At 41.9% G+C, this 17,677-nt stretch overlaps 2 protein-coding genes across 2 annotated transcripts in view; both read right to left on the minus strand.

The window, feature by feature from the left end:
* Positions 1 to 393: 393 nt before the first annotated feature.
* Positions 394 to 7,159, minus strand: grinab (glutamate receptor, ionotropic, N-methyl D-aspartate-associated protein 1b (glutamate binding)). Its single transcript, XM_053488338.1, has 7 exons — positions 7,008 to 7,159; positions 3,301 to 3,657; positions 3,068 to 3,183; positions 2,596 to 2,796; positions 1,924 to 2,052; positions 1,343 to 1,486; positions 394 to 1,165 (listed from the first exon to the last, which is right to left on the minus strand). Exons 2-7 carry the CDS (start codon positions 3,650 to 3,652, stop codon positions 1,016 to 1,018), a joined length of 1,092 nt encoding a protein of 363 aa, XP_053344313.1. The 5' UTR covers positions 3,653 to 3,657; positions 7,008 to 7,159; the 3' UTR covers positions 394 to 1,015.
* Positions 7,160 to 10,490: 3,331 nt separating this feature from the next.
* kif13a (kinesin family member 13A) overlaps positions 10,491 to 17,677 on the minus strand; it is a 38,247-nt gene continuing 31,060 nt past the window's right edge. Inside the window, exons 33-40 of the mRNA XM_053487682.1 lie at positions 16,782 to 16,934; positions 16,554 to 16,631; positions 16,416 to 16,475; positions 15,872 to 15,977; positions 15,450 to 15,601; positions 14,942 to 15,058; positions 13,662 to 14,505; positions 10,491 to 13,552 (exon numbers count right to left, since the gene is read on the minus strand). Coding sequence (XP_053343657.1) covers positions 13,413 to 13,552; positions 13,662 to 14,505; positions 14,942 to 15,058; positions 15,450 to 15,601; positions 15,872 to 15,977; positions 16,416 to 16,475; positions 16,554 to 16,631; positions 16,782 to 16,934 — 1,650 coding nt within the window. The 3' untranslated portion in view covers positions 10,491 to 13,412. The remainder of the gene's footprint in view (positions 13,553 to 13,661; positions 14,506 to 14,941; positions 15,059 to 15,449; positions 15,602 to 15,871; positions 15,978 to 16,415; positions 16,476 to 16,553; positions 16,632 to 16,781; positions 16,935 to 17,677) is intronic.

The raw sequence follows: 17,677 nt of genomic DNA on the forward strand, positions 1-17,677 counted from the left end.
AATAACACTGCGAAGAACCTGTTCACCAACTTGTTGACCTCCATGTTGGAATTATGAACCCAAAAAGAATTTTGACTAATAAATTGAAGTCCTTCTAACACGATCTACGCCAGCTAATTAAACACATCACTTATTGAGTTACTGATTGAAAACAACCTTTTTACTGAGGAGACGAGTGGCTTGTGAAGAAAAAGCTGTTATGCAGTCTGGATTTGAGGCCCGAATGATTAGTCACAATGCTGGTGGCTTTGCGGTTGCAGCGTACGGTGTAAATATCTTCAACAGAGGGAATTAAACAATATAACCGTAACAATTTAGTTCTCTCGTTAAAAAGCTTGGATTAAAGCTATTCAACTTTTAAAAAAATTAAAAATTAAACACAATAATCCGATATGAGTGGAGGAAAAAAAATACTTTTATTCCACATCTTTTCCATTTTTTTTTCAGACATACAGTTATGGAAAAATACAGATTGTACTTGTTCGGAAATACAGCAGTGAACAATGAATCAGTAACTAAATGTTCAAAAGAAAGAAAGAAAAAAAGGAAAACCAAAAACAAACAGATGGTTAAGTGTTCATTAATACATCGATACACACTACGGCTATCTCTACGCTGAGTTTTTAAAGGGTTTATACAGCAAGCGCAGTAGTCACATCACAACAGAACAGAAGTAAACTGAGACTCTGACGTGTAGAGAGCAGCACGTTAAGTGTGGCGGGAAACGGGGTGTGTTTAGTGCGCTGCGAGAAACCAGAGTCTCTTTATATACATGTGTTTTCTTATACACATTAGCTAAAGTGAACTGAGTGTGTGTGTGGAGTAAACGTCTACTAATCATGATAATAATCATAATAATAATAACTAATAATGATAACAATAACAAAATTCTAAGAAGAAGAAGAAGATGCTGGTTCACATTTAAATTCTTTTACACGAGTGTTGATAAAACACACTAGCTCTAAAGATAATAGAAACAAGATGTCGTCCGCGTCGATTAGCTCGCCACGGCGTGTCAGTTGCGGCTCCGGCCGACGATCTGGAGGATGTACAGGAAGATGTTGATGATGTCCAGGTAGAGGTTCAGCGCTCCGAACACATACTCCTCGGGACTCAGGGAGAGTTTCTTGTTCCCCAGGAGCAGCTGCGTGTCCACGGCCAAGAACTGCAACACAACAACAAACAGCAGGCTAATGATGCTAATGATTATGATGTCACCTAGTGAACGTACGTGGATCACATCACCCTCAGGTGACAACCGTTTGTCCGTCAGTTAGACGAGCTGCGTAGGTTTATAATAAAGGGGGGAAAAATGTAAATAAAATACAGAATGGAGTCTTACGCAGGTGAAGACGAGCGCGCCCAGCGAGGCGTACACGATGTGCAGGATTTTATTACGGATGAAGATGCAGAGGATCCCGAAGATGAAGAGGACGATCACGCAGACGAACAGGACTCCGGCACAGGAAGTGAAGTCGTATTTGCTCTGTGTGGGTTCAAGTAAGAGCAAGAGAAAAAAAAGAAAAGAAAAAAAAAAAGACTCTTATCATATCACCATCTCTGTTTAATCACACACACACACAAAACCAAATTCCACTTAATCAGACGAGAGAGCGTTTCCAGGAAGTGCAGATGTCCTGGTTGTGAAGCTCAGCTGTAGTTAAATATGTGCAGTGGTGCTTCAAAGCAAGTACAATGCATTCTGGGAAAGCTCTGCTTTTTTAGGCTTTAATTTTCTCAAACAACTGTAAAGGTGCAGTCGGTGATTGTTTAATAATCCTCGGTTACACGTCTGGCGACTCTTCATTGGACTGCGGTTGTAATTGTCCACACGGCCAGCAGGGGGGGCACTCGAGCACTTCACACACTTGTTTCCTGTAAAGAATGAGATTAAAACCTGATCGTATACACCAGAGCGCTGACCTGCAGGGAGAAGATGACGACCGTGAAGCAGACCACCACGGTGATACCGACGGCCATGATGACGGCGTCCGTGTCGTAGAAGCTGGCGATCACGCCCGTCATGTACGACATGCTCAGGGTCAACACCGACTGTAAGGAAGAGCATCGAGACGAGTCAGAAAACACGATCGCTTCAGTTTAAACTGATTGACTGACAAACAGGTACAGGTCCAGGGTCGACTTTTTAAATATGATGTAATAATCTTATACAAGTCAAGTACAGGCTCATGTTTAGCAACGAACAGTTAACAAAGGTTAAATCATCATCTTTAGGGGTCTTAATATTACATGCTCTACTCAACAGGAAGTCGGTTATTTTGGATAGTTTGCAAAATGCACTAAATGGACATCAATGTGACTCCCCTTATTCTACAAGTATGTCGTAATGGTATCGATTTATTCCCTTTATAAAAACTGGGGTGCGATGGCGCGAGGTGCTTGGACCCGCTCATTGTTGCTTGCAGCTACATATTATTATTATTATTATTATTATTATTATAGACATAATTTTTTTCAGGACTCCTGTTCCAGACGTCTCCCAGTCTAGTTGTCAATTTTATAACCCATAATAATAATAATAATAATAATAACAGTGTAACATGTATATGAAGAGTGTTATGTGTGTGTAAATACCAAGGCGATCAGGTTCCATGGGTGTTTGCGGCGGAACTCTCCGCAGCAGCTGATGGCGATGAGCGGGACGAGGAAGATGATGTAGGACACGTAGTAGGTCCAGCTGTTCCGCCTTACAAACGTCTTGATGTTTTGCTCGAACGTGAACAGAGCGACGACCGAGAAGGTGGCGACCAGCTGCACGGTGAGAACCAGGAAGACCTGCCAAAAGACACACGCACACAGCGTTTTAGTTCTCTTACACCACAGCAAAGAACATCTAACATAACCCATTTTATGCCTTCAGGGTTTTAATTAAAAGTTTCATAAAACAAATTAACGTCTGTTGTTTAACTGTTTTTTTTGTGTTTAAAAAAAAAGAAAAAAAAGGAAATCAACACCTTCTGGCCAATCAGAACTCAGAACTCAACAGTGCTGTTTTTTGGGTGTGGGTTCATTTCCATATACATGCAAATTCTTTCTGTCTCGCTACCTTGCGTATGAACGCTCGTCTCACTGCTTTATCATCGAACCCTGAGATGGTGATCTCCTCGTTGTTGTAGACCGGAGGAGGTGGCTCGTCCCCTTGGTAGAAATTGTTGGACGTGTCTGCGTTTCAGAAAAAACAAACAGAAACAGTTATTAAAAAAACAAAACAAAAAAAAAAAGCACATTTCTGATTGAATTAAAACACTTAATCAGAGGCACGCCTCCTTCAGCCCTCACCTGGATTGTACTGGTACGGAGCGGGATTCGGAGCTGGGCTGGGAGCTGCTGGGTTGTACGGAGTCATGTGTGGAAAGGGGGCGGGGGGATATCCGGGTCCGCCCTGACCGTACATGGGATGCATGAAGGCTCCCGGAGTAGGAAAGGGAAGACCGCCGGGCGCTCCGGGTGGTCCCGGGACGCCGGCCGGTCCCGGGACTCCGGCCATTCCCGGGACTCCGGGCATCCCGTTGTAATCCGGAGGGGGCAGGACAAATCCGGCGGGGTTGGGCTGCCCGTACCCCGGGGCCTGAGGTGGAGAAGGAGAGCCGCTGTCCACGAACGGGACGTATCCACTCTTATCCTGTGACATGGCGCCTGGTAATAGTAATGTTATAAAACAAAGATGTTACAAAATACACACTTGATACTTTAAATACTTGATACAAATCTTGACAGCCCCCAATTTATTCACATTTTGCTTAAAAGGTTACAGACTTTCTAGTATTTGTTAATGTAGTCTTTAAAAATAGTTCTCCAGGCTTCCTGAAGGAATTCCTTTTGTCTCTCATTATTTTCAGTCCAGTCCCACCAAGTCACAAATCACCAATTAACAACCAGCAGCTCAGATTAGAGCCGTTATGAAGCTTTACGGAGCAGAAGGAGCAGATAAACATCTCAATATCAACTGTTTAAAGGCAGATTATTGTGTGTCTTAGGATAAACACCTTCAGTGTTGTTTTACAGTGTAGAGAGAAATAAACATCAGGAAGGACCATGGAGTCAGCGGTAGTGTGTATCATAACTACAGTATATTGATACCATGATAGATCAGATATCGTTTAATGATATAAAATAATAACACTCATTACAGACGGTCTGTAAGCATCTGATGTGACGCAAGACAACGATAAAGCATCGGGATTAATGAGGTCGTCTGACGCCTTGAAATCTTTTTTTTATGGTGAATTTAATCAGGTGGATTAAATCTCTTGTTTCATCCACCTCAAAACTGTGGGTTATTTCCTATTAATCTGGTTCTCAACAAATAAATAAAATAGATGAATAAAGCCAGGTGGATTTCCCGCCTCCTCAGGCCTCGGCAGTATTTATCGCTGTTACTGTTACTTTAAGGTTTTTCACTTTCGAGGTGTAAAAAAAATTACATAAGCGTCAACTCACAGTATGAGAAACACAATTCTATGAAATACTCTTACCAATGATGAAATGATGCAACACTGCAACTAACAAATCGTTCCTCTTAAAAAGCGCTCAGCTTCGCTCAGTGTGGAACGACACCACGGATCTGATGTGAGCATGAACTCACAAATAAGAGTTAATATGTAATTAGTCAAAAAAAGGTCCTGGAGTTTAATACAATGAGATTTTTCTTTGTAAACTCATTGAGCCCACCCATTTGGACAAACCTCCACCCACAAAACCGCCAAGGACAGCTGGCTTAGGCAAAAACATCAAGTCATGTAACAGGGTGTCGATCCTGATATAAACACACGATTACAGATTGCTCCAAGACAGAGCTTTTTTTATTTTATTTTACAGAACTTGTATGACAATATCTATACTAGAAAAAAAAAAAGGAAAAAGTAAAGAAGGAAAGAAAACTACTGCGGTTTTAAAACAAATCATTCACTTCCTCAGTTCTTGCTCCGTCACTCAGATCTGATTTCACTCGGGTTAAAAGCAGAAGCTTTTGATCGACTGCGTTTTCTCAACCTGAACGTTTAACAAATTCCCGTTTCTTAAAGCCTCATGCCGTGAAACCACTTGCGTGCAGAAGACCGCGCTGCTTCCTGTGCAGCTTACATCCAGTGTTCATGTCTGCAACGTAAACACTGTGACATGAGGAATTTCCTGAAATTCTTCTCACGAACACAGACAGTGCAGTGACTTCTTACACGCTACACTATGAAAACAATATAAACACGTCAGAAATCGCAATATATCAATATATATAGATATCTATATCTATCTATCTATCTATCTATATATATATATACACACACACTACTGTTCAAAAGTTTTAGAACACTTGCAATTTTCTTTGTTTTTGTTTAGTGATTTATTTTCTACATTCTACAACAATACTGCGAATTTCAAAACTATAAAATAACACATATGGGATTAGGTAATTACATAACAACAACAAAAACAACAGTTAGTTGTTATTTTAAGACACAGAGGTCAGCCTTTCTGGCTGTATAGTTCTTGCAAGAACAGTATTGTCAAGTGCATTTGCAAAATCCGTCAAGCACCATAATGAAACTGGCTCTCATGAAGGCCGTCCCAGGAGGGCGAGACCAAAACTTACCTCAGCCTGAAAAATTAACCAATTAACAGCACCTCAGATTAGAGGCGTTATGAAGTCTTTTCAAACTGTTCAAAGGAGATTAATGCATATTTTGGATGCCTTCAGCATTCCTTTACAATGTAGAAAGAAAGATAAATCAGGAACCATCATGGAGGTAGAAAGTGTTCTAAAACTTTTGAACGGTAGTGTGTGTGTGTATATATATATATATATATATATATATATATATATATATATATATATATATAAAATATTAGGATATAATTGAAAAATATAACATTTTTGTGAATATTAAACAATATATTTATGAACTAATAATTTATTATTTATACATGTTTACAATTAATCTATAAACATTACAATTTTAAACTAATATTTGTATATGTATTTATTCATTTATTTCAGATATATTTATATATTTATTTGGATAATATTTATAAATAACATATCTAGACATGTTACTATTGAATTTATTAGACATCTAGTGTTTAGGATACAATAACATTATAAATATTTATAAATACATACTAAAATGTGGGAATAAATCCTATTTTCCATATTTACTTATTTTAATATACATTTAAATATATTTATATAACAATGTATCATAAGTATTTATGTCTGTGTATATATTTCCAATGGGATTTATTATACATCTACAGTTTAGGATATAATTAAATTATAAATATACTTAATAAATTAATTGTAATTTTAGATCCATGGGGGGGGGGGGGGAACTAATACAAGAACTAATACCTTAGGATTGTTATAATGCTGGTATATAACGTTGTTGTTTTCTTACATTAGTATAAAAGGTGGACTGATCTATAATTTAAAGATCTTAAGGATTTATTTGATCATGAATAATGAATAATAAGACACAGGTGGTCTGGAGGTCAGGGCAGGGAGGTGTTTCAGGTGCTTTTTCTTTCTCTTTTGCTCCTCAGGCCTCGTGATCGACTTTTTATTGATTACATCTGATGATTATATTCTTACATTTATGTTTGATCTTTTTTGAATCAGAAGCTCATGAAGACCTGAGTGTGTGTGTGTGTGTGTGTGTGTGAGAGAGAGAAAGAGTTACTTTACACTCTCACATTACACTAAACTGGTAAAATATTAATCTCCTCCTAACACACACACACACACACACACGTCATGGAGATCTGTGCGTTGATAACCCGGATTGCTTTAAAGCATATAAATCATGTGTATAACCGACGTGTGTAGTGAATAAACCCGTCACTGACCCCGGAGTGTTTATTATCACTTGTTTATTTTGATACAGAGGTGTTTTTACTCTGATGTAAACAAAACCCAGCGCTCTGCTCGGAGCTCACCGCGAACACCAGGACGGTTCTAATCCCCACACACACACACACACACACACACCACGTACCTGTTGATCACTTCCCCGCGGGGAGCCGCCGTCTACTCCGATCTTTATCCGTTTATCTGAAAATTAAAGAAACCTCGAATTGTTTCACTGTAAAACCGCCGGAGCCGCTGAACTTAATTCTCCGCCATCTTCCTTTCAGTCTTTCCTACAGCGTCCAGGCTCCGCCCACGCCGCGCTTGGCACGATAGGAGGGCAGCCAATCAGAGGCGACAGGCAGGTCACGTGACATATGAGCCGCCATTACTAAGCGATCCGCAGCGTCTCGACCCGTGATTTGCACTTTTCAACGCATTTATTTGGGAACCTAGACACTTTCTACATCATGTAAATCTACTGGATGCAAGCGAATCTGTAAGATAAATAGTAAATATATAAAATATATACAGTGGAACCTTGGATTGCGAGTGTAGATAATTCCGGAAGACTTGTATATCAAAGGAATTTCCCCTGTAAAAAGTAACGGAAACTCGGATTATTCGTTCCACAACCCAACAATATAAATACATAAAAATAATTAATACAAAATATAAAGTCAAAATAATTTTTTTGTGCGTATGTTTGTTTGTGTGTGTGTGTGTGTATATGTTATTCTTGGCCGAAGCCGAATAACCGAACGCGGTGTTTCCATTTATTTTGCCAATTTATATTAATTATTTATTAAATAGTAAAAATTAGCTTTTTACTATTTTGTGTTGCTTTTCAGAAAAATAAATCAAATAACAAAAAATACAATTTAAAAATATTTATTTAACACTAAACATTTTTTTTTACATTCCAGCAGATATTATACAAACAAAGCACAATATAACTTAAAATAAATAAATTAGTAAAATAAAAAAATATTTTTATTCGGACATATTTGAAGCCCCCCTTCTTGAATAGCCTATGTTAGGGCTATAACTGACTGCTGAAAGAATGTAACTCTGTATGTCTACAACAACAAATGTGCATTAAATAGTGAAAAAAATGTGGCTTCGCTGCTGCTGTTGTCGTAGCCGCCACTGTGTCTTTCTTGTACTCTGCATGATGTTCGGGGTGTCTTGATTTTAAGTGATAAATTAAACTTAAAGTGCTGTACGTTTTTGCAGATGCACCCCCTCTGGACAATTCAGCAGAACAGTGTCTGCAAACGGCCGTTTTTGCCTCTTTCTCTGACACTTTAAAGTGCTTCCACACTGCTGACATGTTTGCTGCATAAAGCGCGCGCCTCTCACTCCGCGCGGGTTACTATTTGATTGCGTCATTAAAAACGTCATCGTTCGGCAAAATTTATTCGGCCTTTTTACTTATTCGAATAATTTCGGTGTGAAGCTAAAGTAAGAGGAGAGGAGGAATGCCCCTTCCCCTCTGCATCCAACTTTCACACAAACACACACACATACTAACGGAAACACTGTTTTATCGGGGAAACTTAATAAGGAACATCTCTAATGACACTCGAGTGAGCACACACTAAAGTAAAAATAAAACAAATGAACCTGCACTTTACCTTTGAAAAGAATCGCGACACACACACAGTGTAGGCTGAAAGAGAGAGAAAATGGATCTTTTAACATCTTTAATGAGACTTGCTTTTGCTTTACATACGCGCTGTACACACAAGCATACAGACAGAAAATATGTTTTACGCGCACACATGAGGTCACTGTTATAGTAAACATTTTACGCGTGCACGGATGTTGATTATACCAGTAAGAGACGAGCACTAAGACCCAGCGGGATAGACGATTACCCACAATTCCGCAGCGCAAGAGAGAGAAAAAAAACATTGGCTCAGTTGTGATCACGTGACGCTCGGCGTCAAAACAAGAAGCTGTACGTGCTACATGATACTACGTAAACCAAGACTTGCTCGTTTTTCAAGTCATAATCTATTAAAATTTTTTGCTCGTCTTGCGGAACACTCGCAATCCGAGGTTTCACTGTATAAATATAGAACTGTTATTATATGTAATTTTTTGTATTTGTACTTATTATTATTTAAAATTCTTTAAATACCTATTAAATTTTCTTCATGCAATACCTTAGTATAAATCAGGTTTTAAAATCTATTAAAAAATATGCATAAGTAATAAAACATTCAATTATTATTATTACTAGAGTAATAAATACACTATAAGGCCAAAAGTATGTGTACTGCTGACAACCACTACTGCTAACAGATTCTTCATGTTTAACGGTTTAACAGTACGTTGCATTACCGCCAAATTCTGCACTGCACCTTTAACACTCACTTCCAGATATAACCCCTTTTCCTGTCATGTACAGTAATTACCCCAGTCATCTGGGAAGGCTTTCCCCTAGAGAGTGAGTTGGAGTGTGTGTATTCCAGGAATGTGTGTGTTCATTCATACACTCTACATGAGCTCAGGGACTGATGTCAGAATGTTGAGGATACTCGAGTTCCAGTTAATCCTCAGCGGGGTTGAGTTCAGTCAGGGCTCTGCGCAGGACACTTGAGATTTTCCATACCAACCATGGAGCTCTTCATAAAGTTCAAATGAAGAGAATCCGCACTGCTAAAGCACACAGAGACATTCTATACAACTTTGTGTGTGTTTGTTTTTTTATTTGGGGAAAAACAACATATGGCTGTGGTGATCAGGGTGCAGAAATTTCTGGATATTCAATGTTGGTTGATAATTTTTCACCCCCAGCTATAAAACAAAAATACATTTTATTTATAAATACATCACATTAGAAACAGTATGATTTTCTTTAAGTCTTCATTGTGGAGAAAACAGGTGAATATTAGCAACTTAGTTTCAATGAATAAAAGTTTTAAAAACTTTTTAAGTGTCCTTCTGTCTTAAATCATCTCCACTGTGAAAAATAAGTTACACAGTAATATGTCTCAGCAAGGCCAGATGAGAGACACCAGTTTAATAAAGTTAAGAAATGTGTGAAGGACATTAGACGCTGTATGCTTATTAAGTTCCTTCTGCATAATTCTGACAAGACAGAAGTACAAGGACCAGGAGTAAGCTTTCTGATCACTCAGAAACTCTGAAAAACTTTCTGTTTAACCGTAACAGTAAACAGTAAAAGCCTCTGGTGTGATTATTGATTCCAGTCTTTTATTTGAAGCAGATAACATGACTAGAATAGTATTCTTACGTCCTAGAAATATTGCCAATATAAGCAATACAATGTTCCTACATGATGCAGGAAAACGTCTGCAGTAGGACTTCTGTAACGCCTATCTGTCTGGATGTTCCACGAGGTGCATGAACAAGCTCCAGTTAGTCCAGCAAGCAAACTAGTTGCAGTGGATCATAAGGTGCAGGTTATTTATTGGTACCTCATATAATACTGTAATAAAACTGCTTAGCGGTGCTTTCTAATTTGGGTAGCATACTCTCTCTCTCTCTCTGTGTCTCCTATCAATTAGAGTGATGCTCATCAATCATATGCATCTGTGAGGTCATCTCTGACAACGGCAAGTCAACAAACATGTCGAGTAAATACAAAAGACGCAAACACTTGAAACTGTAAATGTTCTGTATTCTAGAAGATCTTTGTACCCACTTTTTCTTGATACAATATAAATACAGTTCTGTACATTATATAGGTTCAAATACAGCTCTATGTACAAGTCCTGGTGAAGGAGAGCAGCTTGTCTTCCAGAGTAAGGGCTTGGGTTTCTTTCATCCATACACTATTACAGCATTATAAACACACTTCCATGAAAGTTCTTCAGCAAAATATAGTCTTTAAGCGCACTGATTCCTCGAGGCAACGAGGCCAGTGCGCGTCCGTCTCCCTTCGTCCTGTTACCTTTTAAAAAATAGATTGATTTAGTTGCATGAGTATAAAAAAAATAAGGTAGGTGCTGATTATCAGTTATACGATCTGATCGTGATATTTAACACACAGTGTTGTTATTGCAAGCTTCAAAGCATCAGCTTGTTTTTGACAAATCGGAAGGCAGCTTTGTAACGTATCCATTAAAAGTTACATGTTACGCCGTAATAAAACGCAAAAAACAGTGATACAGAAATTAAGCGACTGACGTGATCATTAATAAAGATGCTTCTCGGCACATGCTCGTTACAAAGTAAGAAAATATTACTTATTAGTCAAAACACAATAGAAAAACTAAAAAGCCGATGAAGTTAAAAGGGACTGACGAGTCAAACAGCGTCAGTCCATGTGTCCGAGTCCACGCTCGCCCCGCGTTACAAAACGGAACATGAACCAAGGTGCTTTTTTTATGCGTCGGATCTGCAGCTCTCTGTCTCCGCCTTGAGCCTCTCCACGTCTCTCCAGTGCAAGCGTTCAGGCAACAGTTCCCAAATAAAGTTCTTTACACAGATACAGTACTTATAAAACCAGTAAGGAAACAAGGCAACTTCCTGTTACAAACTTTTTACCACAATCAGAAAAGTGTGAGGAGCTGAAACCAAACGTATGGCACTTAAGTGAGAATCAGTCACACACTCTGTACCCACATACACACACATTTACACACACTAGACATGTGCCAGTGATCATTTTTACCACTATGGCTGCCGCAGGTAGGACGTCCAGATACAGCAGTTTCTCTCCGTTACATTTGGATTAGCTGCTGTTAAAATACGTCTCTGTTAAACGTGCTGTCGGACGCTAGAGGGCGCCGAAACAGGAGCACTAATTGTCTATAGCGATAGAGATGTAATGATTAAATGATTTGAATTATGAACAAGTGAAATAAATCCAAGCAAAATAAAAAATAAAAAAACAACAGGTTTAGTGAGACGACTTAACTGTTACGCCAATGGTTTCATAAACACCCTGTTATGGTTCGCAGATTAAACCCTGATAAGTCTCATGGATCGCTCACTCTGCCAGTAACATACAGGTGATAAAAAAACGTGTCTCCTGTGTTTGAGTTAATGAGGAATGTGTTATCGAGTTCTAGCACTTAAGGTGCAGCACACAAACCTGATATAGTCATGTGACCTACTAATATGTAGTTACACCCCTTATAACAAGAAACAGACTAGAAAAGAGAAAAATGAAAGAAAGATGAGGAAGATGAAGACCAGAAGGTGGCGGTGATGCAACGTAGTGGATGCCAGCCGCTGGTAAACACCAAGAAGAAGAAAATATGTCACTGTCACCGGTAAAAATATTCAACTGTACACACCTGTATCGTGATCTACCGCAGAATTCCTCTGGCTACACGATTTAGACCGCCAATTTAATTTGATCCGTTATGATTTTTTCATTTTATTTTGTAAATTTAAATTTGATTTCAATAGCACTAATGTTTGCCCTAAGATGGGAGGTAACTGAGTACATATACTTCGTTATTGTACTCTCCAGTAGGTGGCGGTACTGCTCGAATTACACATAAACCCAGAATGAAGAAGTAGTAGCGACGCAATAATCTTGTAAAACGAGAGTATTTTGCAAGCAGTTTGTATTTACCGCAGAATTTCAACAAGTTCTTAAATTGTTCTTAAATGTAAATCGATTCTGAATCAAAAACTGACTCAATGATTCAATCGGACAGGCTCTAGATGTGATCTGATACAAACTAAAATTACGAGGCGGTTTAAACCGGGCTGAGTAAAAACATTAAGGCCTGTTGGACGTTTGTGCCGTTTAAAAGGACATCACGAGGACACCTGAATTATAGAATCTCTTATTTTACGTCGGAGACCAAAATGAGTCAGTGTTGCTACACTTTCAAAAAAACGGTATTATGGGTAAAGTTGAAACATTACAGCGACATCATAGTGATACTGCAACAATACTGACACATGTCTAACACACACACACACACACACAAACACACGAGATAAAAACACAAACGCTTTCAGCTTAAACAGCAAATTGGAAGCGTCTTTGGTAACACCTGATATAATCCCGTGACTCAACAGTAGTACTTTCTTAACTTCAGCTGATTTCCTTCATGTCTCCGCCTTAAACAGCGCTGAATTCCGTCCTCGTTCAGCCGCGGTCAGTGGAAGTGGTTGGATAAGGCGTGAAACAGAAGCTGGCTTAAAGTTAAGTTTGAGCTTAAAAATAAAAAATCATCTATAAGATATCGTGAGGGAGAATTTGTGCAACGGTGCATTTAACATTCAAAGAGGGATCTTTATCTTCTTCTTCTTCTTGTTTTTTAAATAGTCTTATAATTTTAAAACAAAAAAATATTAAAATACACAGGAAAATAAAATACCGAAGAGAGAGAAGCCTACGTTAGGTATGTGCCGATAATCAGTGATACGCTATGCTGTGATACTGAACACACTCCACGCTCCATGTATAATGAAGGAAGCTCTTTTGTTACAGACGAATAAAAATCCAGCGTGTCCTTCCCTAAGAAGAATATTTTTTTAAATCCTGATCGTGATGTTAATGTAAAATATTTAAATATTAGCATGTAGCATCGGCTCTGAACAGAAACCGTCTTCCCTACAGCAGGACGCGTTGGAGCTGCGGGTCGGTGTCCACGGAGACAGGCGACCTGCTGAGGCACGCCGGACGCACGAACGCGCCGTGACCGGTGGCGCAGCGGAAATACACCCGTCCCTGCACCGTGCCGTCGTGTTTACCTGCGCGGGGAGACAAAACACACAGTCGGTTCGGAATTGTGACAGCATGACATCGCGACCTCGTTAAGTAATTAAAAAAATCGTAATTCGAATGCGGGATCACACGCACCTACAGCACAGTCAAGCTCCACTCCTACCCAGATGCCCTGGGCGAACTCGACTCCGCCCACGTAGTGCACCGTGCCGCTTCTCGTGCCCACCCACACCTGCTCTCCAGGTGCCATCCAGTCAGGCAGCTGGGTCACCGGTGCACCCTCCTCGTCTTCGCTCGAGTTCGCTTGACTGTTTCCGTCTCCGTTTATGCGTGCCGCGTCCTCCGATGCAGTGGGGCGAGGCGGCGTCCCGGACGAAGACGAGGACGACGATGGACCCCCGTTGCCGTTTTGGAGGTGGCACGGTGTCCCTAGATCGTCAGCGCTGACGTGCTCTTGATGTCTCGGGGAACTTCCGGCAGGTTCCGCCTGTCCCGTGTGCCAGTCAAAGTGCTTGAGTTCGTCCTCTCCTAATTCGTCACCGGCGCCTTTGAAGTCTGTGAACTCCTGACTGGTGTTTGAGAGAGACGATGAGGCGTGGACGTGAGTGGCCTCGTTTAAGGCACCTTTAGCAGTCAGGGAGTTCCTGGCGTGCTCCTGGAGCTCGGCTGCGTCCCGGGAGCCGACGCTGAGACGGTCCGAACTCTCGCTGCCCGAGAACGGTGCATCCGAAAGCGTAGCGTTGGAGGTGCTGTGGGAGAAATATCCGCTCGTGCAGCTGCTCGCCGTGGGACTGCGAGACACTCTGTTTCCAGGCAACAGCGCCACGCCCACCGGCAAGTCTCCGCCCCCGCACAGGGTGGCGTTGTAGACCTCGAAATTGGCGAAGTCCTCTGGGATGTACGTCCGGAAGTGACGGAGGGAGACGGAGGATGGAACAGCGCCACAGCCATCCTGCTCAGGCTCCTCCTCTTCCGAATCCTGACCATTCAGCCGCGAGCAGAGATTGATTGAAGGTTGTTATTAAGGTTATTGAAGGACTGGTGGTTACCATAAGATTTACGGTTTTAAATAAAATTGTGGGCGATGATGTAACTCAAGAAAACTACTGCCCTCTAGTGGAGAAATGCTTAAATATATACAGTGTTCACGCGAACAAGTGAGATCCTTGTGGGCGTGGCCTGTCCAATGCTTTGTAGACAATAGGCATGTTGCCGAGTTTGTGTGTGTGTGTATTAGCGGGGTTATACAGGGTGTAACGCATGCAGTTAAACATTTAATGGGTGAAATATAAGATGATGACGAGTGTGTAATGATTTTATAAGGACAACCTAAACAATTCTTCATCACCTTCGTGTATAAAACAATGTGTATGGTTTGAAGTCTGTATGTGTGTGTGTATAGACCCGACACTTACAGCAGTGTGTTTAGGTTTGGCTCTGAGGTGGGTGTGGTTTGTCGTGCAGCAGTGGCCCTCACTCCGAGCCCGTGGGCGGAGCCAGGGGCCACCCCGAGCCATTAACCAGCGCATGCTCTGCAACACACACACACACACACAGCATGCAGTACAGCGCATCCAGGAAGGTTTCCGGGGAGGGGGGTGGGGTCTGTAAGGTTAGGGGAGACCTGTGTGTGTGTGTGTGAGACATGCAGGAACATTCTTTCTTGCAGGCAAACACACCTACAGAGTGTGTTTGCTTGTTTTGCATATTCAACATGCACTCTACGTGTGTGTGAGAGACTGGGTTCATCAGGAGGCAGCTGATTGGCTAGAGATGCGATGACATCATACTGATGATCTCATGAGTCCTGGTTACTGACGGTGTGGTAGGATGAATGAGGAGTGGGGTTAGGTGGAGAATTGGAGAGAGAGAGAGAGAGAGTGTGTGTGTGTGTGTGTATGTGTGTGTGTGTGTGTGTGGTACCTCCTGCCCCAGCAGAGGGCGTGCCTCTAGCGTGCGCTTGGCTTTGCTCTCCTCCCGAACAGGCATCAGGGATTTGAGGAATTTGGGAGGCTGAGGTGAGAGCGCTTTAAACGGGCTCGCGCTGAAGAACGTGGAACCTTCCGGAACCGAGCCTACGTACACAAATGTCACACACACACACACACACTCAGTAGCTAATACACACTGTATAGGCAGGGATTTTATTGTGTGGCATCTTGATTGTGTGATATAAGAAATCAGGGCGGGGCTTCAGGCAAATCTGTTCAGCCAATCGCGAGCCAAGCTGAACGCATGACATCATCAGTCGTCATGGCGATGTACCGCTGAGCATCAGGTGACATTTTTCTACATTAAATATGGCAAGACATGCACTTTTTTTCATCATGAGTTTAGAGGTGTACCGTGATTCTCCTTGGTTTTGAGAGGCGTGTCTTTTGTGGTTGCCATGGAGACCCCCGTCTCGTGACAACAGCAGTCTGAGACGTCCTGCTGAACCTCACAGTGACCCTGAGGACAGACAGCATGATGAGAAGTGTGTGAGGCATGTGAGGAGGCATGATTGTGTGTGTGTGTGTGTGTGTGTGTGAGAAGAAGTGTGTGTGTGTGTGTGTGTGTGTGAGGAGGAGTGTGTGAGGGGTGTGTGTGTGAGAGAGAAAGAGAAAGAGGAGTGTATATGTGTGAGGAGTGTGTGTGTGTGTGTGTGTGTGTGAGAGAGAAAAGGAATGTATGTGTATAAGGAGGAGTGTGTCAGTGTGTGTGAGGATGAGTGTGCGTGCGTGAGGAGTGTGTGTGTGAGAAAGAGAAGAGGAGTGTATGTGTATAGGAGGAGGAGTGTGTGAGAGTAGTGTGTGAAGAAGAGTGTGTCAGTGTGTGTATGTGTGTGTAAGAGAGAGGAGTGTGTGTTTGAGGAGGAGTGTGTGTGTGTAGGAGTGATGAGTTACGCACTTTCAGATCTTCATCATCATCTTCACAGCACCCCGTCCCATCTGACTTACAACAGGACGTCTGCAAAATAAACACACAGCTCTATAGTACTCTGAAGTGTGTGTGTGTGTGTGTGTGTGTGTGTGGTGTTTCTCCTACATGCTGGACGTTGGGAGTGCTCAGGCTCCTCCGTATGTGTCTGCTTTTAACTGAGAGTGCTTCCTTTACTGTCACCGCCTGATAAAACACACACACACACACACACACACACACACACACGCACGTGTCCGCGCAACAGGATGGAGATAAAGAGCAATTATTTCCAAAAACCTCTGATCATCACAGCTGCACAAACATGTGTGTGTGTGTGTGTGTGTGTGTGTGTACCTGTCTCAGTCTCTCCAGACACAAGATATTCGCCACCTCCAGAACTCCTCGAGTGTATTTCTCGATGTACGTCTCTCCGTCCTCTGTCTCCTCTGCTTCACCGCGGGCCGCCATTAACGCCAGCGTCTCCCTCTCCTCCGGCTCCTCAGACGCCTGTGTGTGTGTGTGTGGGTGTGTGTGAGTGTGTGTGTGTGTGTGTGTGTGTGTGTGAGTGTGTGTGTGTGTGTGAACAAGAATGAACAAGAAGTTAGTATTCATTACCTGTGTTTATCAGTCTGTATAAAGAGGCGTGGTCTGTGTAGCTGTCAGTCCAGTGGAGGAGGCGTGGCCTGTGTATGTCAGTTAAAGTGGAGGAGGCGTGGCCTGTGTATGTCAGTTAAAGTGGAGGAGGCGTGGTCTGTGTATTTGTCAGTCCAGTGGAGGAGGCGTGGCCTCTGTATCTGTAATGGTTAAGGAGGCGTGGCCTGTGTATGTGTCAGTCATGGTAAAGGAGGCGTAGCCTGTGTATATGTCAGTCATGGTGAAGGAGGCATGGCCTGTGTATGTGTCAGTCACAGTAAAGGAGGCGTGGCCTATGTATGTGTCAGTCATAGTGAGGAAGGCGTGGCCTGTGTATGTGTAAGCCACAGTGAAAGTGTCGTGGCCTGTCTATGTGTCAGTCATGGTGAAGGAGGCGTGGCCTGTGTATGTGTCAGTCACAGTAAAGGAGGCATGGCCTGTGTATCTGTCAGTCATGGTGAAGAAGGCGTGGCCTGTGTATGTGTCAGTCATAGTGAGGAAGGTGTGGCCTGTGTATGTGTCAGTCACAGTGAAGGAGGCGTGGCCTGTGTATCTGTCAGTCATGGTGTAGGAGGCGTGGCCGGTGTATGTGTCAGTCATGGTGAAGGAGGCGTGGC

This window comes from Clarias gariepinus, chromosome 26, assembly GCF_024256425.1.
Source record: "Clarias gariepinus isolate MV-2021 ecotype Netherlands chromosome 26, CGAR_prim_01v2, whole genome shotgun sequence".
In the NCBI taxonomy this organism is placed as follows: domain Eukaryota; kingdom Metazoa; phylum Chordata; class Actinopteri; order Siluriformes; family Clariidae; genus Clarias; species Clarias gariepinus.

Bases quoted from the DNA above. Each gene is read 5' to 3' on its own strand.
- grinab (XM_053488338.1), bottom strand. From the start codon at position 3,652: ATGTCACAGGATAAGAGTGGATACGTCCCGTTCGTGGACAGCGGCTCT. The intron at 3,184-3,300 runs GTGAGGGCTGAA...TCTGAAACGCAG, and splicing joins TCCGTACCAGTACAATCCAG to ACACGTCCAACAATTTCTAC. The intron at 1,166-1,342 runs GTAAGACTCCAT...GTTGTGTTGCAG, and splicing joins GCGCGCTCGTCTTCACCTGC to TTCTTGGCCGTGGACACGCA.